Below are 19,360 nucleotides of genomic sequence, written 5' to 3' on the forward strand. Positions count from 1 at the left end.
CTTTCTGTGTCAGGAGGTACCAGGGACATCGGCTCAGCCCTCACCAGGATGTGCATGAGGCATCGCAGCATCGAGGCCAAGCTCCGCCAGTTCTCCATGTGAGTGTGTGTGAGAGAGATGAACAAGGTGTAGCATCTCCTCCCTGCCTCACCTATCGGCAACCAGCTCTTCCTCCGGCTTTAAAATCCTGCTCGTCTCATTGAGTCCCTGTACTGATGTTCACCTCCTCTCCACCCCTTCCTTTCCTCCTCCTCCCCCCTTTATTCTTCTTCTTTCCTCCTCCTTGCCTCCTCCTCTCCTCCCTCCCTCCCTTTCTTTCTTCTTCCGTCCTCCTCCCTCCTCCCTCTTCCTCCTCTTCATCCTCTTCCCTCCTCTCCTTTTCTTCTTCTCTTCCCTCCTTCCTCCTCATCTTCCTCCTCCTCCTTTCTTCTCTTCTTCTCTCCTCCTCCACTTACCCCCCCTCCTCTTCCTCCTCTTCTCCTCCTCTTCCTCCTCCTCCATTTTCTTTCTTCTTTTCCTCCTCCTCCTCCTTGCTTCCTCCCTCCTCACTTTTCCTTCTTCTTCTTCCTCCTTCCTCCCTCCATCCTCTCTCCTCCTCCTCTTTCTTCTTCTTCATCCTCCTCCTCATCCTCCTCCTTTTCTTCTTCTTCTTCTTCCTCCTCCTCTTCTTTCCTTCCTCCTCTCCTCCTCATCCTCCTCTCTTCCTGTTTATTTTCGTTTGCACATGTTCATTAACTCCCCGTCACTCAGGTTTGAACAGGAAAACAAGGCTGCTGCTGCACCTTTAAAATCACCTGAGTGATGCCGTGTGTGTGTGTGTCTGTGTGTGTGTGTGTGTGTGTGTCTGTCTGTGTGTGTCTGTGTGTCTGTGTGTGTGTGTGTGGTTCCAGGGTGTTCTTGGACTGTCTGATCAACCCTCTACAGGAGCAGATGGAGGAGTGGAAGAGAGTCGCCAACACTCTGGACAAAGACCACGCCAAAGGTTACACACACACACACACACAAAAGTGTGTGTGTGTGTGTGTGTGTGTGTGTAACCTTGTTTGTGATTCTGCAGAGTATAAGAAAGCCCGTCAGGACATCAAGAAACGATCCTCAGACACTCTGAAGCTGCAGAAAAAAGCCAAGAAAGGTTTGTTCCTGCTCAACACGCTGAAGTGTTCACAACGTTAACACACACACACACACACACACACACACACAGAGGACAGTCTGTGTGTGGTTCACTGGTTCAGACGGCTGCTTACTGATCATAAAGAAAAAACCTTCTGTGCAAACATGTGACCTGAGGTTTGTCTTTCTCTTGTCCAACCTGCCTTCGTCCTGCTGCTGGCATCCAGCTGATGTTTTTGGTAAGTAGCTCCACACACACACACACACACTCAGCCATAAACACTGGGCTGTGACGCCTCTCATACAAAGCACAGAGCTGATGTGGTGGAACATGGAGTCCACAGAGGAGGTGCCTGAGCTGCAGCTCAGCCTGCTGACGGGACCACTCTGACTGACTTAACCAGGACGTGAGTAAACACGCTGAGGAGGACGCGTGGCGGCGGCCCTCCTCATGAGTCTGTGGGACGGCAGGAATCCTGCTGCGGCTGCTCTGAAGCGGCTTTAATGACATGTTTACGTCCTCAGAGGATGATGGGATCACCAAACAGAGAGGAGCAGAAAACACTCGGCTGATTGGTGCGATGTGGTCACATGACGCTGATCTATGACACTCTGGTCTGTGATGACCAAACCGGCGAAGGACCAGCAAACCGGAGGAATGCATCAGTGAGGGACTACTTTGTGTGGCGGATTGCTCCGGCCTGACAACCTCCATAAATCTGACGCCATCTTGAACACTGTTGGTGTTTATTTAGGACATATACTATTTAGGAATATGGGCAAAAGGGTGGAGCCTGAAGTGGACAGGTGATGTCCAGTCCTGTCCTCAAGCTGAATTTAAAGGAGCTCTGTGGGGACTCACTTTGGAGCCTCTAGTGGACACTGGAGGAACTGCAGTCATGTCACTGTCTGATGCTCTTATCGAGCAGTTATTGAATCGTTGTGTGATTAAATGTGTGTGCTTGTGTGTGTGTCTGTAGGCCGTGGAGACCTGCAGCCTCAGCTGGACAGCGCCATGCAGGACGTCAGTGACAAGTATCTGCTGCTGGAGGAGACGGAGAAGCAGGCGGTGAGGAAGGCGCTGGTGGAGGAGCGGAGCCGCTTCTGCTGCTTCGTGTCCATGCTGCGGCCCGTCGTGGTCAGTGAGGCGCCCGGACCACGCCGCCAGGAAGAAAAACCCATCAGAGTCTGAATGCCTCTGTGTGTGTCTGTGTGTGTGTCAGGAGGAGGAGATGTCCATGCTCGGGGAGATCACCCACCTGCAGACTCTGACTGACGACCTGAAGCTGCTGACCATGGACCCACACAAGCTGCCGGCCTCCAGCGAGCAGGTATCAGAACCGAAGCTCAAAGACCTGTCTGAACGTCCTGATGGTCCTCGAATGCATCGTGGTGAAATCAGATCTGGACTCAACATGTTCACGCCAACATCTCAACCAGGAAGCTGTGACAGGTCACATGACCTCCGGTCTGATCTGCAGCTCTTACAGACTTCCTGTGTTTCTGTCTGCAGGTCATCGTGGACCTGAAGAGCTCAGACTGCACCTGGTCCTATCAAACTCCGCCCTCGTCCCCGAGCACCACCGTATCCAGGAAGTCCAGCATGTGCAGGTGAGTTACTGCAGTCAGCTGACTGACAGCTGACCCTGTGCTCTTCTGCCCTCTGGTGGTTGACAAGCAGAACTACAGCTGTGGATTTACATCTACCCTGTTTCCTCCTCCTCCTCCTCTTCGTCTCACAGCAGCCTGAACAGCGTGAACAGCAGCGACTCTCGCTCCAGCGGCTCACACTGCCACTCCCCCACCGCACACTTCCGTTACCGTACCTCCTCCTCGTCCTCCTCCTCCGTGCTGCCTCAGCAGACGCCCGCCCGCCTGTCCTCGGTCTCCTCCCACGACTCGGGCTTCATCTCTCAGGATGCGTTCCAACCCAAGTCGCCCTCGCCGATGCCGCCAGAGTCTCTGCAGGTAGCGTCGCTGAAATGTCACATCGACATATGAGGTCTGCTGATGCCCGCTGGTTGCTAGGATACTGTGTTCATTAACCCCTGTCTGTGTGTGTGCGTGTGCTGAGTCACCTCAGGAACATAAGGTCACAGTTACAGCTCCATCATACAACCCAGCCAGCAAGCTGACCCACAATCCTTTGAGGAGGACATGTCACATGACCGAGCTGCTGAGGGACCGCAGATGAGGCCAGCTTAGCCAGCATCATTTTGTTGTATGCTAAATGAAAGAAATAAGACATGTAGCACACTGTAAAGCTACAGAGCTAACGTGTGGCGTGTTTCTTACTGGCCAATAGGCAGGAGGGTTAGCCAGCTAGCTGTAAGTTAGCATTGATCTGGCTTTGGATTCACTTGTTTGTGTACCAGGAAGTTAGCATCACATTCCCCACTGATGGACAACAGCACGGTCACATGACTGCAGTGTCACCGCAGCTAAGCATAGCATGCCTGGTTAGCAGTTCACTTACTGACCACAGGTGTCGCTCTTAACAAACGTTTCATTCTTCCTGCTTCTTCTTTGCTCATGCTAACTCTTTTAGCACTAACCCATGCCGTGCTGTGTGTGTCTGAGTGTCTGTCTGTGTGTCTGTGTGTGTCTGAGTGTGTCTGAGTGTGTCTGTGTCTGTGTGTGTCTGAGTGTGTGCGCTCTGTGTGTGTGTGTCTGAGTGTGCGCTCTGTGTGTGTGTGTCTCTGTGTGTGCGCTCTGTATGGCTCTGCTGCAGTCTTGTGTCTCTGTTTTATCCTCTGAGTCTGTCACTGAGGAGCCTTCCTCCTCCTCCTCCTCCTCCTCCTCCTCCTCCTCTTCCTCCTCCTCCTCCTCCTCCTCCTCCTCTTCCTCCTCCCCCCTCCCCCTCCTCCTCCTCCTCCTCCTCCTCCCCCCTCCCCCTCCTCCTCCTCCTCCTCTTCCTCCTCCTCCTCACCCTCTCACCCTGAGCCCCAGGTGAACATGTGAACACACACACACACACACACACAGTTTGACAGCTGCTTTTGTCGTGCTCTTCATCACGTGGATGTTTTTATGTGTCTCATGTTGTAGCCGCCATCTTTTAATTTTTGTCTCTCCTCCATCCGCTCACTGTCAGTTGTCAAACGGCTTTGACCATCACGCTGCCCTCTGCCTGCCTGGAGCGGTACTGCAGGCCCAGGACACCCACCTGCACCCCCCATCATACCTCACCTCCACCTCCCCCCTGTCCTCGCCCTCCTGTCCGTCTCTGTCTCATGTGTGGCCGTGGTCTCGCTCAGGTCCGTCCGCAGACACCCCGCCCCTCAGCCCAGAGGGGCTCGGCACCGTCCCATCATCCAGAATCCCCACCTGGAAGGTTTGACCTGCACGCTCGCCGCTGCCCCGCCCCCAGCCCTCCTCCATCTTCTGATTGTTTTTATGATCATCATCTCTTTGAAGGAGGCTCCGCCTCTCTAATCTCTCCTTTCCTTCCTCCAGTGTCAGAGTCTCTCTTTAACCCTGTGTGTGTTTTAATGGACCTCATAGTGAGTCCTGACCCTTCTGTCCTGCTGTCTGTAGGACTGGGCCAAACCGGGCCCGTACGACCAGCCCATGGTCAACACCCTGAAGAGGAGCAAGGACAAGAGGGGAGAGACCACAGATCCCAGCAACCACCGGGGCACTGAAGCCACCACGCCGGGGGAGGAGCCACGGGGGGTTAAAGGAAGCCCCTCTGTGATGTCACCCAAGGTCACTGACGCCGTTCCTTCCATCACAGCAGCTGTAGAAAGTTTCGCCGCGTCACATTCAAGGACCATCAGAAATGTTAAAGTCCCTTTCTGTGTGTGTGTGTGTGTGTGTGTGTGTGTGTGTGTGTGTGTGTGCGTGTGCAGGCTGACAGGGAGGTCCATGAGGAACTGGCCAAAGCTCTGGCCCGAGGCCTCCAGCTGGACATCCATGGCTCCTGCAGGGACTCTCTGCAGGGCTCCAGCGGTTACAGCAGCCAGACCAACACTCCCTGCTGCTCAGAGGACACCATCCCATCACAGGGTACACACAGACAGACACACACACAGACAGACACACACACGGACACACACAGAGACACACACAGACACACACAGACACACACACAGACAGACACACACACAGACAGACACACACACACAGACACACACAGAGACACACACAGACACACACAGACACACACACACAGACAGAGACACACACACAGACAGACACACACACAGACAGAGACACACACAGACAGACACACACACACAGACACACACAGAGACACACAGAGACACACACACACACAGACACACACACAGAGACAGACACAGAGACACACACACACGGAGACACACACACAGACAGAGACACACACAGACACACACACACAGAGACACACACAGAGACACACACAGAGACAGACACACACACAGACACACACAGAGACAGAGACACACACAGACACACACACACACACAGACACACACAGACAGAGACAGACACAGAGACAGACACACACACACGGAGACACACACACAGACAGAGACACAGACACACACAGACAGAGACAGACACACACACAGACAGACACACACACAGAGACAGACACACACACACGGAGACACACACACACAGACAGAGACAGAGACACACACACACAGAGACACACACACAGAGACACACACAGACAGAGACACACACACACAGACAGAGACAGACACACACACAGAGACCGACACAGAGACAGACACACACACACAGAGACACACACACAGACACGGAGACACATAGAGACACACAGAGACAGACACACACAGACACACACACACAGACACGGAGACACATAGAGACACACAGAGACAGACACACACAGACACACACACACTCTTGGTTCCTGTCTCAGCCTCTGCCTCTGTCTTGTCCCTCCTCAGTGTCTGACTGTGATTATTACACCGTGGGAGCCGATCAGGACGCCGAGCAGCAGCAGCTGAAGTCAGACTTTGATAAATCCTCCACCATACCGAGGAACAGTGACATCACTCAGTCCTACCGCCGCATGTTCCAGTCCAAGCGCCCGGCCTCCACGGCCGGCCTGCCCTCTAACCCCTCTGCCGTCATCACCCCGGGTGTCGCCACCATCCGGCGGACGCCGTCCTCCAAACCCAACTTGCGACGGCCCTCTGGAGGCCTCAGTTTGGGCCCCATCCCCATCAAGCCTCCCATGATCCCGGTGAAGACTCCCACCGTGCCTGAACATCCTGGATTCCCCAGCAGAACGGCATCAGAGGACGCCGGCACGCCGCGGACGCCGCTGAGCCCTCAGACCGCCCCTTTGTCACCTGGCAGCGGTGTCCCCTGGGAGACCCAGGGATCAGATCCCCCCACCCCGCCGCCTCAGCCGGGCGGCCGGCTGTCAGACTGGGAGCGCCGCCCTCTGCCCGAGCTGCTAGAGGAGATGGAGTACAGCGAGGTGGAGGACTATTTGGTGGCGATCCGGCGCGGCGTCAAGCTGAAGAAGACGGTGTCCAACGACAGGTCTGCACCCAGCATTCACTGAGAGCGCGGGGGGGGGGCGAGCCGCTCTGTGGCCCCGACCGAGAGCGCTGCTGAGGGGACGCAAACAACAACAGGAAGTCAACCAGAAACTCTGGAGGATCCATTTTAACCCTCAGAACGCTGGCTACACACACACACAAAGAGCAGCTCCACGTGTCCGTAGATCCTGACTGCTCTGCTCGGCAGCTGCAGGGTTAACTCTTTATTTCTGGAGGGTTTTTAACACCAAGACTTTCACGCCTGATGCATTCAAGGACCACGAGGAAGTTCAGAGTCCGAGCATTGTGTGTGTGTGTTGCATGTCAGGCCTGCTGGTGTGTTCTGAGGGTTAAGGTGAGTTCAGGACTTGGTGTGATTACACAGTAAAATCATCCAGAGGTGCAGGTCTGAAAGGGTTAAAGGATCTGCAGGTAGAGTCTGTCAGTCACAAAGGGTGTGTCCCTTTAAGAAGAACCTTTCTGTGGGGTAGCTTCAGGTGTAAGTGTTGGTAACATGTCTCCTGGTAGCAGATAGATGTTGTCATGACGACAGATGAAGAATGACGGAGGTCTGTTTGTACATAAACCTGATGTTTGTGCTTCAGTTTCCACTGAAGGTGCCAAAAGTGTGTGTCTGTGTGTGTGTGTGTGTGATCAGACCCTCAGAGCTGTGGACTTCCTGAAGGTGGAGGTAACATCTGTAACTTTTCCTCTGCTGCTGCTTCATGCAGCCGTCAGCATCATCAGCCACTCCTCCTCCTCTTCCTCTCTCCTTTTCTTCCTCCTAGTCCTCATCATCGCCTCTTCTGTCTCCTGATACTCTCCTCCCCCTCCTCCTCCCTCAGTCCTCCCTCCTCCCCCTCCTCCTCCCTCAGTCCTCCTCCCTCCTCCCTCAGGCCTCCCTCCTCCTCCCGGTCTCTCCCCCAGGCCTCCCTCCTCCTCCCGGTCTCTCCCCCAGGCCTCCCTCCTCCCGGCCTCCCTCCTCCTCCCGGTCTCTCCCCCAGGCCTCCCTCCTCCTCCCGGTCTCTCCCCCAGGCCTCCCTCCTCCCGGCCTCCCTCCTCCTCCTGGTCTCTCCCTCCTCCTGGTCTCTCCCTCAGTCCTCCTCCCTCCTCCCCCCAGTCTCTCCCTCCTCCCCCAGGCCTCCCTCCTCCTCCTCCTGGTCTCTCCCTCAGTCCTCCTCCTGGTCTCTCCCTCCTCCTGGTCTCTCCCTCAGTCCTCCTCCTGGTCTCTCCCTCAGTCCTCCTCCTGGTCTCTCCCTCAGTCCTCCTCCCTCCTCCCCCAGGCCTCCCTCCTCCTCCTGGTCTCTCCCTCAGTCCTCCTCCTGGTCTCTCCCTCAGACCTCCTCCTGGTCTCTCCCTCAGTCCTCCTCCTGGTCTCTCCCTCAGTCCTCCTCCCTCCTCCTCCTCCCTGTTTGTCTCTGTGATCCACTCTAAAGTCTGTGAAGCACTCTGACATGAAGGTCGTGGTAATAATGATTATAAATGATTAGTCCCTGTTACAGGCAGCTCAGACTGGCTGCAGTGTGTTAGCAGTGTGTTAGCAGTGTGTTAGCACACCACTGACAGTGTGTGTGGTGATGACAGTGGGTTGTGTGACGTGTATCTGCTGTAGTCCTGACCAGTGTGTGCCTACTGTCGGTCTGAAGAGGACAGCTGTGGCAGCCATGTGGGAGGAGCCGGTCCTCACAGACCTCCATCATGGCTGCCCGGGCGTCCTGCAGGAGCAGATCCTGATGCTCCTCCACCTGCAGCACGTGCACAGCTGTGACGCGCTGCCCCCACGTGTTCAGCAGCGTGTTCCCGCTGCGGCCCAACAGGACTGTTCATGTGATGTCATCAGACTTCCTGTTACACACATATATTAATATGCATGTTGACTTTTTGTGTTGCCGTTTTAATGGCCTGCTCTTTCTCCAGTCGTTTCTCGGTCCGACTGCTTCACATCTACAGCCTGTTTATATCCGTGTTCCGTCCTGAGCAGGTTCATGAACATGAAGGTGGAGCTGAAGCCAGAACAGGCATATGAAGCTGGATGTTGGAGCCTGGGACCTGTGTGTGTGTGTGTGTGTGAGGGTCAGAGCCGTGTGTGTTGCTGTCAGTGTGTGTCCTTCCCCTTTAGCCTTTAGTGTGAGACGAGCTGCCATGTTTCTCACAGAGCTCTGGGTCTGGGTTTGAGGAATCCAGGAAGTGACGTCTGCGCTCCATCGGAACACCACCTGAGCCACACCTTACTGTTAGCGCGCTACCTGCTAGCTTAGCTAGCTCACTGTTTGCTGTATTAGCTAACATTACAACGTGGTGCATCTATGTGTGATATATTACCTTCAGTGTGGATCGTAGCCAGCTAATGCTACACAGCTAACGTGGATAACTACTGATAGCCTTGATCGGGTGTTACTGTTCCACTTTGGTTAAATGTTAACAAACTTAGCAGCTAGATCAGCTCCAGGAGCTTGGGTTAACTGCATGTATCCAGTGTGTGTTGGTAGTGATGATGTTAGCACACAAGCTAAGCTAAGCTAAAGCTAAAGCTAAACCACTGGACACACCAACAACAGAGGAGTTCTGAATCTCTAAATTTAAAGTATGTTGTACTCAGATCATCAGATTTCTCAGGAGCCTTGAACACAGCACGGCTGAAGAGGAGAGCACATCCATCAGACAGGACGACGCTTCGTTAGCGGGCCTGCGTTTTTTTTTTACATTATGACTGAATTCTTCTGTTTTGTATGTGAGCGGCTGTAAAATATAAACTGTAGCATACGTCTGATCTTCTTATGGTTTTGTATTTTGTTTATTGAAGTAGGAAGTCTTCACTTTGACCCGAGATAAGTGACTATTATTTCTAATCCCTTTTCAATGCAAGACATTTTGATTGTCCCTCCAATAAATAAACTTAAACACTGATGACATGTTCCACTGCACGTGTGTTATTTATAGGTCTGTCAGTGCGGCGCGACCTCCAGCGGTTGAAGACTGAGTCTTCTTCACACACACACAGGCAGCATTGATCACGTGGTATTTATTTCACTCTACAGACATGGAGCGGTACATGTACAGGTCTCCTCTCAGGCGGATGGTCCTGCTCCTTCAGCCAGTCTTTGTTCTCAGGGCTCACAGCAGGTTTACGGGCACTCCTTGGGGCGGGTGACCGTCTGCCACCACAGAGGGGGCAGCTCGCCCTCCTTGCGGGCAGGAGGGAGGGCTTCGGTCCTGGGGCCTCCAGCCGGAGTCTCGGCCTCCAGCTGGGCGACCTGGATGCAAACGGAGAGGAAGATGGAGACTGTGCTGAAGTGTGTGTGGGGGGTGCAGAGGTGGAGCTACAGATCACTGAACTCATGCCACTGTCACTCACCTCTTTGTCCCAGCTCTGCATCCTCAGCTTCTTCCACTGCTCCCTCTTGGAGAAGTAATCAGGATACATGGCCTTCTCTGAGGGATGCCAGTGATCCAGCACCCACTCCGGGACCTTACAGGGACAAACAGCAGATTCAGACCGTCAGCGCCATCTCTGGTCAGACCTACGAAATCTAACGGCTTCTGAAAACGACTTCTGTTCAATCATCTGAAACCAACAGCTGCTAAGAACCTGCTGTGATGAACAGCTCACCTTGTAGCACTCGTATCGCTCGTAGGAGGTCCCACCAGGAGAGTCGGGGAAGATGTAGGGCTGAGGGTGCTGGTTGGCCCAGAACTCCTCCTCTCCTGCCTTCAGCAGCTTGGTGGCCTTCACCATGTCCTTCTCATCCCGGCTATCATCAAAGCGGGCGCGCAGCAGGCAGGCGTAGAACCGGTACTTATCCCTGTCACAAGCACAAACCAGCAGCGTCACATGCAGCTTTATCTGCAGAACCAGGATCATCTCCAGGTGCTGCACAGACCCGGAGCCTGCTGTGGAAGTAAGTGAGGAAGTTCTAATATTTACATTTTTTTAAAGCTAATGACCTGCAGGATCTGGGACTACTGCTCGACTTCTCTCAGAAATGTGGCGCCTGCTCACACCGAGCAGTGAGACAGCTGATGTGAGTGGAGCTACATCCTGGTTCTAACGCTAGCTGGCGCTGCCGCCATGTAAATACCGCAGTCTTAGCTCGTTTCTGGCCCAAATAAGACTCCGTCATGGATCATATCTGAATGATACGAATGTCGCTGCTGAGTCCTTGTGTTACTGAGAGACGTATAAACCGAGCAAACAGTTTAAATGCGCACTGACGGATGGGTGACCTGCCGGGCAGGTAGCTTAGCAGTTAGCATACAAGCAGCCCGCAGACTGCAGAGACGCCCGGTCCGTCCACTCTGTCCCTGACTAAGGTCGCCTCACCTGAAAATGCACCAGGACTCCAGGTGTCTCAGAGACTTCTTATACAGCCGCAGCACTTTCTGCTGGTGGGTGAGATACGCAGCGGCCATCTTCGCCGTCCGCTGTCACCTTCTGGCCAACCAGCGCGGAGGATTCTGGGATTTGTTGCACCGGGACGTCAGGGCCGTAAAGTCCCTGCAAGAAGCGCAGACATATTTCTGTTCTCCTAACACGGGGGGGGGGGCTTTACTCAGAGGTGGACGGACCCTGTCAGGAGTGTGACGTCAGCAGGCGTCTGTACTGGACGACACTCACCGGGCGGCTACAGTATGAACTCTTTCAATAACCTGGATCCCGTCTGCTCCAGTCTTTACGGTAGTGTGGGATTGTGGGATTGGAGAGAGCGGCGCGTGTTCTCTCAGCAGCAGAGCTCCTACAAACATGGCTGCGCACAGATTCATCGGTAAGACCGCGGCTTTACATGGTCTGTAGATCGAACCCGCTCGGGACGCAGAGTCCGGCGGCTGGCCCGGTGCCCCGCGGCCCAGGCAGGGCAGCCTGTGTGCAGGGTTAGCATGTGAGCTAATGGGTTAGCCTCGTTAGAAATGACAACAAAGCAGCCAGAGAGGTTCACGCGTGGATCAGAGACACTCACACAGGTAGACATGAAGGTTTAGTGACACACAGCAGAAGAGAAGAACAACACTGGGATGAAGGTAGTTTCCAATGACTCCAAAATAAGATGACCTACTGACCTGCAGGGGACAAACGAGGCGTGTTTTTGAAAGTGAATGATGGAAGTAGTTTAAGATTAAGATTAATCTTAACTTAATTTTAAGATTAAGATTAATTTAATTTTAAGATTAAGATTAATCTTAATCCTAAAATTAAATTAAGATTAAGATTAAGATTAATGTTAACTTAATTTTAAGATTAAGATTAATCTTAATCTTAAAAATCTTAATAAAATCTTAATAAAACATAAGATCTTAATTTTAAGATTAAGTTAAGATTAATCTTAATCTTAACTTAATTTTAAGATTAAGATTAATCTTAACAAGCTACTTCCATCATTCGCTTTATTGTTTCAAGATACAGAGCCGCTCTCAGCTCTGTCCCTGAATAAGTGATGGAAGGACTGAATGTCCGCATGCTGGTCCTCCCTGTGCAGATATCGGAGTGAACCTGACGGATCCCATGTTCCGAGGGCTGTACAGAGGGAAGCAGAAGCATGCCGGTGAGCTGATCCGCCTCCTCTGTCCTGCACGCTGTGGGAGCTTTGTCTGAGTCTCTTTTTCTCACAGATGACTTCGATCAGATCGTCGACAGAGCTGTGAAGGCTGGAGTGGAGAAGGTGAGCCCCCCGCCACCAGTGTGATGTGAGCTGTTGTTCCTGATGCGTCCACTCTGCCTGCTGTCTGTTACAGTTCATGATCACAGGAGGAAGCCTTGAGGACAGCAGAGAAGCTCTGAAGCTGGCTGAGACCAGAGGTGACGATCGGCACAGCACAGCCGCCCGACGCTGTCCTCACAGCGCCGCCCGTCTCACCCGACATGCTGCCTGTGTCTGTTACAGAGGAGTTCTACTGCACGGTCGGCTGCCACCCCACCCGCTGCTCAGAGTTCGAGCAGAGCGGAGAGTCTCCGTACCTGAGGGGACTGAAGGAGCTGGCAGCAGCACACAGAGGGAAGGTGGTGGCGGTGGGAGAATGTGGACTCGGTATAAAGCCCTGATGAGGGGACAGATCCTCAGTATAAAGACCGGTCTGATGCCTTAATGAGTGTTTCTTTGTTCCAGATTTTGACAGGTTGGAATTCTGCCCCAAAGACACTCAGCTCAGGTGAGTGTGTTTGGACAGGATCCAGCTCATGTCCTCATGCTTTGTTCTTACGGAGGAAAGACACACACATGAGTGGACGGGGTCCTGTCTCTCTCTGTCTGTCGCAGGTACTTTGAAAAGCAGTTTGATTTAGCAGAAGAATCCAAGCTGCCCATGTTCCTTCACTGCAGGAACTCCCATCAGGACTTTGTTGGTAGGTCTGAGGTCCTGGTTCAGTTCATGATGGATCTTTGAGGACATGTTTTTAACGTCTCTGTCCTGACAGACATCATGAGGAGGAATCGGGACCGGTGTGTTGGCGGAGTGGTGAGGAAACACAGCGTGGAGATGCAGAGAAGAGCTGAGATCAGATGCAGCTGATGACGTTCTCTCCTCTCAGGTCCACTCCTTTGACGGGACAGCAGAGGACGCCGCGGCCCTCGTTGACCTGGACCTCTACATCGGAATAAACGGCTGGTGAGAAGCTTCACACCTTCACGTCACAGGGTCGCAGCTGGCTCAGTCATAAACACAGAAACTCTTAAAAACTCTTTGCAGTTCTTTGAAAACAGAGGCCAACCTTGAAGCCATGAAGTCCATCCCCACAGAGAGGCTCATGATAGAAACCGGTGAGTCGGAGAAGGTCCGGCTAAACACGGCCGAGGTCCTCTCACGCTGAGTCTGACCCGCTGCTCTCCCCTCAGACGCTCCGTGGTGTGGCGTGAAGAGCACTCACGCCGGCTCCAAACACGTCAAGACGACATTTCCCACGAAGAAGAAGTGGGAGGCCGGGCACTGTGTGAAGGATCGGAACGAGCCCTGTCACATCGTGTGAGTCTGCTCAGGGACCAGAGGCAGCTGCAAGACCTCCGTCAGTTTAACACGTTCATGTCTGTTTCAGACAAGTTCTGGAGGTGATGGCAGCTGCAAGGGAGGAGGATCCTGTGGAGCTCTCCAACGCCATCTACAGCAACACCACCAAGGTCTTCTTCAGCGCCAGCTGATCACAGACGGATGATAATCGGGTCCTCCAGGGTCTCCGGACTGAGCCCAGGACTCGGCTTTCTTAAATATCAAATGTCTTTATGCTGTGTAATAAAACAGTTCTAGGTTTCCTTGGGTCATTCTCACACTTTATTATATTAAACTTTCTGTGTGGATATGAAACGTATTTGTTGCGTCACCTGCCACACCCACTGACGCCGGAAATGACGTGTAATTACGTTGCAGCAGCCTAGCAACTTCTGTGGTCTTGTCAAAGCAGAGAGGTGTGAAGGATGCCCTCCGTGACACCGGACTGAGCGGGACCTGACCGGGGTCTGACCGGGACCGTGACGTTTACCGGCTGGAGGCGGAGCCTGCCGGGGCGGAAGCAGCAGTTTAAACCGAAGAAGAAGAAGAATCAGCAACAGGAGGTTGGGCCAGAGGCAAACATGGCGGACAGCAGCAGGCTAGCAGCGGCCACATAGACGTCAGGCGAACCGAAAGCCAAGAGAACCGGCGGCTGCTGCCGTGGGTTCATGCTGCGTGGATAGCCGGGGCTCACCGGGACCGGGAAGCCCTCCGCGGAGACCGCATGGCGTCCACTCAAGCCCGGATAGGCCAGCAGGCCTTAGCGGTGCTGGATGTGGCTCTGCGAGTTCCCTGTATCTTTATTATCGACGCCATTTTTAACTCTTACTACGACCCGGGTTCAGGATGGGCCGGGGCGATGGGGAAGGTCCTGGTCCGAGTCACGGGTAAGAACCCCGCAGAGCCGGGCTCGCACACACTGACGGTTCTAACCGTTAGCTCGCTAGCTAGCTAGCTAGCTGTAGCAGCTGACCTGTCAGAACATAAACAGATGATCTGTCAGGGCACCGGGCTACAGGCTAGCAGCTAGCAGGTCCGGGTCACAGGTGTCAGCTGGAGGCTGGTTCTGTCCTGCAGACAGTGGTGTTTGTGGGGTTAATGTGCACATCACTGTAATCTGATTCCTGAGTAACTGATCACACAAATGTTTCAGTTATCTGATCTGTTTATATCCGGTCAAATAAAGGGTTAAAGTAGCAGCCGTCCATCATTGTCTGCGGTCTGAGGCGGACATGTGTGAAGGGAAGAGTTAAGTCCTGTCCACATTATATGATAATATATCTCTGTACCAGCAAAGTATAAATCTAATCCAAGTGTTCCTGCTGACAGACCTCAGATTACTGCACCAGATTACAGGCAGGTTACATAACCTCCGTGTGGACCTTTGGCCCCTGACAGGCCTCTGTGTGCTGGGTTCAGCCAGTCGAAGGGCCACACAGCAGCCTGTGTGTTTTTAACCGGGTCAGGGAGCTGCTCTCTCTCTTCAGTTGTAGTTTTTCTTTGTGTGCTTCCTGAAGTGGGTCATTGTGTGATGACTTGTGTCTCCGCTGGCCTCCAGGTGTCCTCATCTCCAGCGTGGTGCTGCTGCTCTCCCAGAAAGCGCTGTTCAAGTTCTACACCCTCTTCTTTGCCGTCCTCCTGGGCCTGACAGCCGTCCTCATAAACTACTACGCCACCTCGCACATAGACTTCTACAAAGCGGCGCTGGGCTTCCGGGTGCTGCCCAGGAACGGGCCGACGCTGTGGCTGGGCATGGCCGCGGTCCAGCTCGCCTTCGGCATCGGCTACGTGTTCCTGCTCAACCTCCAGTCGGTGTTCGCCGCGCTGGTGGTCCTGGACATCATGATCCCCCTGTGGGGACTGATGATCGAGCTGCCTGCAGACGTCAGGCAGATGGTGGCCGTGTTCTCGGGCCTGGGGCTGGCTCTCAACACGGCGATCTGCCTGGCCATGAGGCTCAGGTGGTTCTACTACTCGTGCCGCTACGTCTACCTGCTGATACGGCACATGTACCGGATATATGGACTGCAGCTGCTGCTGGAGGACACCTGGAAGAGGATCAGGTTCCCTGATGTGCTGCGAGTCTTCTGGCTGACCCGGGTCACTGCCCAGGCCATGATACTGGTGTACGTGGTGCGGGTGGTGAGGAGGGAGAGCGGAGACGCTACAGGAGGGGCTGCAGACGGCGGTTCTGATTCACAGGTCAGCTCTGGGTTCATTTCTCTGTATTACAAAGACCTTCCAGCGGCCCGCTTTCTACTGCAGGAACTCCTCCTCCTGAGTTCCTCTGTAGGTCTGTAGGAACTATTAGGCTGATTTTCCACAAGCCAGACTCCCCCGACAGGAGCTGGCTCAGGGTCTGTGTGGGGTAGGAAGAGGTGCTCCTACTGGACGGTAGGCTTTGTTGGAATGTTATGAATATACTGTCACCTCATGAGATCCTGCACAGGTTTCTGCTGCAGGAGCTGCCCTGTTAGTTCCTTTTCAGTAAAATAACAAAGCAGTGGAACACTGCACCTACGATGTTCCTGCTGAATGTAAGCTCACAGCCTGTGTGTGTCTGTGTGCGTCTGTGTGTGTGTCCGTGTGCGTCTGTGTGTGGGGACCACCTTCAGGGCTACCTGCTGAGCTGGGACGTGTTCTGGGACCTGACTTCTAACCTGATCATCTCCGGCTGTGACTCCACACTCACCGTGCTCGGCATGAGCGCCATCATCTCCTCCGTCGCCCACTACCTCGGCCTCAGCATCCTGGCCTTCATAGGTAAGAAACCGCTCCCCTGTTTCTGATTGGCTGGCTGGTGAGCGCGCTCCCTGATTCGGCCGCTTTGTGTCATTTAAGGGTCGACGGAGGAGGAGGACAAGCGTTTGGGCTTCGTGGCTCCCGTCCTGTTCTTCATCCTGGCACTGCAGACCGGCCTGAGCAGCCTGGACCCAGAGGAGCGCCTGGTGGGTTTCAGGACCCTCTGTCGCTGTGTTCACACGTGGCGCCCTGCCCTAACCTGTCGGTAACTCTCTTCCCTCTGCAGGTCCGTCTCAGCCGGAACATGTGCCTTCTGCTAACTGCCATCCTGCACTTCATTCACGGCATGACCGACCCTGTCCTCATGTCGCTCAGCGCTTCCCACGTCTCCTCTTTCCGCCGCCACTTCCCCGTCCTGCTGGTGTCCCTGGTGCTCTTTGTCCTCCCTGTGGCCCTCAGCTACACCCTCTGGCACCACTACGCCCTCAACACCTGGCTGTTTGCCGTCACCGCCTTCTGCGTGGAGCTCTGCCTCAAGGTGAGTGCGAACAGACGTCCTCCTCCTCACGTTTGACTCGTCAGCGGCAGCGGTTGGTCTGACCTGTCCTCTCCTGTAGGTTGTGGTGTCTCTGACGGTCTATGGTCTCTTCATGGTGGACGGATTCTCCAACGTCCTGTGGGAGAAGCTGGATGACTACGTCTACTACGTGCGCTCCACGGGAAACATCATCGAGTTCCTGTTTGGTGTGATCATGTTCGGAAACGGCGCCTATACCATGATGTTCGAGTCCGGGAGCAAGATCCGCGCCTGCATGATGTGCCTGCACGCGTACTTCAACATCTACCTGCAGGCCAAGAACGGCTGGAAGACCTTCATCAACCGCCGCACCGCCGTCAAGAAGATCAACTCCCTGCCCGAGGTGCGAGGGGACCAGCTGAGGGACATCGAGGACGTGTGCGCCATCTGCTACCAGGAGTTTGCCACCTCGGCCCGCATCACGCCCTGCCACCACTACTTCCACGCGCTGTGCCTCAGGAAGTGGCTCTACATCCAGGACACGTGTCCCATGTGCCACCAGAGGGTCTACATCGAGGACGACATTCGAGACAGAGCTGCCTTCTCCAACAACAACGGGGGCTACGCCGCACCGCAGGATGCCGGCGCCGCCGCCGGCCCGCAAGCCCCGGGGGACAACCAGCGCCGACCGCCAGCCGCCGAGCTGCCGGCCAACGGAGCGGCGGGCGGGGCGCAGGCCGCCGGGGGGGGCGCGGCAGAGCTCAACAATGACCTGCTGGAGGACAACGACAGCATCGAGTACGATGAGGAGGAGTGGGGGACTCAGAACGGCAGCACGCCGGTAGAAGAAGACTATATCAATGACGACACAGACTCCACGGAGGACTGACAGGAGCAGAAGAATTTATCTTTATTATATTTAAGTTAAAAAGATAAACGTCAGGGATGTTTCTCTCTCTCCTTAGTTTCTTTGGTTGGAGTTTTACTCTATAAGGGCTCGTGGAAAGAGTAACAGCTGCTCTCCCTGTGTGTGTGTCTGTGTGTGTGTGTGTGTGTGTGTGTGTGTGTGTGTGTGTGTGTGTGTGTGTGTGTGTGTGTGTGTGTGTGTGTGTGTGTGTGTGTGTGTGTGTGTGTGTGTGTGTCGGGGCTGCCTGATGTAGACCAAAACCTCACACTAACATCCTCAGAGCTGATAAAGATCTGCAGAGGCCTCAGAGAAAACACAAAGAAAAGAAGCCACTTTCTTTCTTTAGATTCTGTCCCCGTGCAGCCCTGTGTGTGTCTGTGTGTGTCTGTGTGTGTCTGTGTGTGTGCCTGCCGACATGTAATGTCCTTAGAGGATGTCTTAAAATGCTGGAGCGTTGGTTAAAGGACTGCGGGGCTGCTGTTGGACCTCCATCGGCTGCTCTGCGCCGAGCGGAGGAGCTGGGAGAGGTGTGACTTGCTACTGTAATCACTGATATACCTCTGTCATACTTACTACTGGTCTGTTGTGTGACCTCACTTTACGATTGTGTACGTTATTGTACATTTAATGACACGTGCGTGCACTCTCTCCCCTCACAGTAGAGGTTCAGTATTTAGTTTAGCGGCTCCTCACAGACTCGGACCGCAGGAGGTGTCTGTGGTCCACCGGGCTCAGAGGGTGACACTAAAATATAACAGACCGATACACGTGCTGTGGATGTGCCGCCCACAGGTAGTTCTGCGTCTCGCCCCTGAAAGAGCTCCAACGGGTGCAGTGAAAGCCACACTTTCAGAGCTCTGGTCCAAAAAAAATGTATTGATCAGTGCGGTAAAAATGCAGCATTATGTCAGCGAGAAGCATTCAGTCATTTCCTCCCAGAATCCTTTGTGCTCCCTCACTGGTAAAGACCGGAGGGTTCTCACACTGCTGAAGCACTTTCAAAGGCTGGTGGAAGTCTCAGGGCTGGAGGAGCCCAGAGTCTGAGCAGAACCCTCAGAACAAGCCTCTGAGTGAATCTGCAGGAGTCCTGTTCTCCTGCTGATGAGGATCGTCAGTTCCACGAAAACCTTCAAGCACAACTCCAGCGAGTATTAACCCCTTCAGACTTCCACAGCCTGGAGCTCCTGCTCCTGACTGATGGCAGAAGAGAGAGCGCCGACTGTGACGTATGAAGGACTGTGATTATTAGTGTGATGGATCTGGGAGCGTTTGAAAGCTCCTCAGTTTGCCTTTTGTTTTAAAAAGAGATTTATGTAAATAAAATCATCTTTGATATTGTGTTCGGGCTCCTGACTGAATGGAACACAGCGTGAAGCTGCAGCTGGCGTACACGACCACCAGATGGTGCTGTTTCAGCGGCGTGTTGGAGTCCGGTTTGTCATTTAAGGCAAATAAAGTTTTACATATAAAATACGAAAATCGATACACTTCCGGTATCCTGAACATATCGAACCCCCATTTTTCCTGCGAGAATCTGAACGCTCAGATTTTACTGTGAAAGGTATGACCGGAAGCAAGGCGTTTTATTCTGGAAGCCACGCC

At 53.8% G+C, this 19,360-nt stretch overlaps 4 protein-coding genes across 7 annotated transcripts; 3 read left to right on the forward strand and 1 right to left on the reverse strand.

Moving 5' to 3' along the window:
- On the forward strand, nt 1–7,213 carry LOC114444434 (metastasis suppressor protein 1-like). 2 transcript variants are annotated; one of them, XM_028418990.1, is made up of 12 exons: nt 1–98; nt 891–982; nt 1,058–1,132; nt 1,341–1,352; nt 2,094–2,251; nt 2,337–2,444; nt 2,627–2,724; nt 2,856–3,081; nt 4,208–4,447; nt 4,651–4,821; nt 4,965–5,121; nt 6,018–7,213. In XM_028418990.1, exons 1-12 carry the CDS (start codon nt 49–51, stop codon nt 6,641–6,643), a joined length of 2,013 nt encoding a protein of 670 aa, XP_028274791.1. In that variant the 5' UTR covers nt 1–48; the 3' UTR covers nt 6,644–7,213. The 2 variants fall into 2 exon arrangements, with proteins under 2 accessions (XP_028274791.1, XP_028274781.1); XM_028418980.1 differs by lacking the exon at nt 4,208–4,447 and having other exon boundaries at nt 18–98.
- A 2,409-nt stretch (nt 7,214–9,622) lies between these two features.
- Nucleotides 9,623–11,098, reverse strand: LOC114444462 (NADH dehydrogenase [ubiquinone] 1 beta subcomplex subunit 9-like). Its single transcript, XM_028419045.1, has 4 exons — nt 10,942–11,098; nt 10,231–10,423; nt 9,976–10,089; nt 9,623–9,874 (listed from the first exon to the last, which is right to left on the reverse strand). The coding sequence occupies exons 1-4, from the start codon at nt 11,028–11,030 to the stop codon at nt 9,746–9,748; spliced, it is 525 nt and encodes a 174-aa protein (XP_028274846.1). The 5' UTR covers nt 11,031–11,098; the 3' UTR covers nt 9,623–9,745.
- A 171-nt stretch (nt 11,099–11,269) lies between these two features.
- Nucleotides 11,270–13,854, forward strand: LOC114444442 (putative deoxyribonuclease TATDN1). 3 transcript variants are annotated; one of them, XM_028419003.1, is made up of 12 exons: nt 11,270–11,383; nt 12,092–12,157; nt 12,225–12,274; nt 12,348–12,411; nt 12,497–12,640; nt 12,719–12,761; nt 12,869–12,954; nt 13,027–13,067; nt 13,141–13,217; nt 13,299–13,369; nt 13,445–13,571; nt 13,642–13,854. In XM_028419003.1, exons 1-12 carry the CDS (start codon nt 11,362–11,364, stop codon nt 13,742–13,744), a joined length of 894 nt encoding a protein of 297 aa, XP_028274804.1. In that variant the 5' UTR covers nt 11,270–11,361; the 3' UTR covers nt 13,745–13,854. The 3 variants fall into 3 exon arrangements, with proteins under 3 accessions (XP_028274804.1, XP_028274820.1, XP_028274810.1); XM_028419019.1 differs by having other exon boundaries at nt 11,349–11,383; nt 12,013–12,157; XM_028419009.1 differs by lacking the exon at nt 11,270–11,383 and adding an exon at nt 11,401–11,636.
- Nucleotides 13,855–13,949: 95 nt separating this feature from the next.
- On the forward strand, nt 13,950–19,098 carry LOC114444426 (E3 ubiquitin-protein ligase RNF139-like). Its single transcript, XM_028418967.1, has 6 exons — nt 13,950–14,479; nt 15,151–15,794; nt 16,208–16,355; nt 16,434–16,540; nt 16,621–16,872; nt 16,952–19,098. The coding sequence occupies exons 1-6, from the start codon at nt 14,317–14,319 to the stop codon at nt 17,738–17,740; spliced, it is 2,103 nt and encodes a 700-aa protein (XP_028274768.1). The 5' UTR covers nt 13,950–14,316; the 3' UTR covers nt 17,741–19,098.
- Nucleotides 19,099–19,360: the final 262 nt, after the last annotated feature.

This window comes from Parambassis ranga, chromosome 2 (genome assembly GCF_900634625.1).
Source record: "Parambassis ranga chromosome 2, fParRan2.1, whole genome shotgun sequence".
Lineage (NCBI taxonomy): Eukaryota > Metazoa > Chordata > Actinopteri > Ambassidae > Parambassis > Parambassis ranga.

Excerpts from the sequence above, each read along its gene's own strand:
- LOC114444434 (XM_028418990.1), top strand. The coding sequence starts at position 49 with ATGTGCATGAGGCATCGCAGCATCGAGGCCAAGCTCCGCCAGTTCTCC. Across the intron at positions 983-1,057 it reads GGACAAAGACCACGCCAAAG|AGTATAAGAAAGCCCGTCAG; the intron begins GTTACACACACA and ends GTGATTCTGCAG. Across the intron at positions 2,725-2,855 it reads AGGAAGTCCAGCATGTGCAG|CAGCCTGAACAGCGTGAACA; the intron begins GTGAGTTACTGC and ends TTCGTCTCACAG.
- LOC114444462 (XM_028419045.1), bottom strand. The coding sequence starts at position 11,030 with ATGGCCGCTGCGTATCTCACCCACCAGCAGAAAGTGCTGCGGCTGTAT. Across the intron at positions 10,424-10,941 it reads GAGTCCTGGTGCATTTTCAG|GGATAAGTACCGGTTCTACG; the intron begins GTGAGGCGACCT and ends TGCTTGTGACAG. Across the intron at positions 10,090-10,230 it reads AGCGATACGAGTGCTACAAG|GTCCCGGAGTGGGTGCTGGA; the intron begins GTGAGCTGTTCA and ends TGTCCCTGTAAG.
- LOC114444442 (XM_028419003.1), top strand. The coding sequence starts at position 11,362 with ATGGCTGCGCACAGATTCATCG. Across the intron at positions 12,641-12,718 it reads GGTGGGAGAATGTGGACTCG|ATTTTGACAGGTTGGAATTC; the intron begins GTATAAAGCCCT and ends TCTTTGTTCCAG. Across the intron at positions 12,762-12,868 it reads CCCAAAGACACTCAGCTCAG|GTACTTTGAAAAGCAGTTTG; the intron begins GTGAGTGTGTTT and ends TGTCTGTCGCAG.
- LOC114444426 (XM_028418967.1), top strand. The coding sequence starts at position 14,317 with ATGGCGTCCACTCAAGCCCGGATAGGCCAGCAGGCCTTAGCGGTGCTG. Across the intron at positions 14,480-15,150 it reads GGTCCTGGTCCGAGTCACGG|GTGTCCTCATCTCCAGCGTG; the intron begins GTAAGAACCCCG and ends GCTGGCCTCCAG. Across the intron at positions 16,541-16,620 it reads TGGACCCAGAGGAGCGCCTG|GTCCGTCTCAGCCGGAACAT; the intron begins GTGGGTTTCAGG and ends TTCCCTCTGCAG.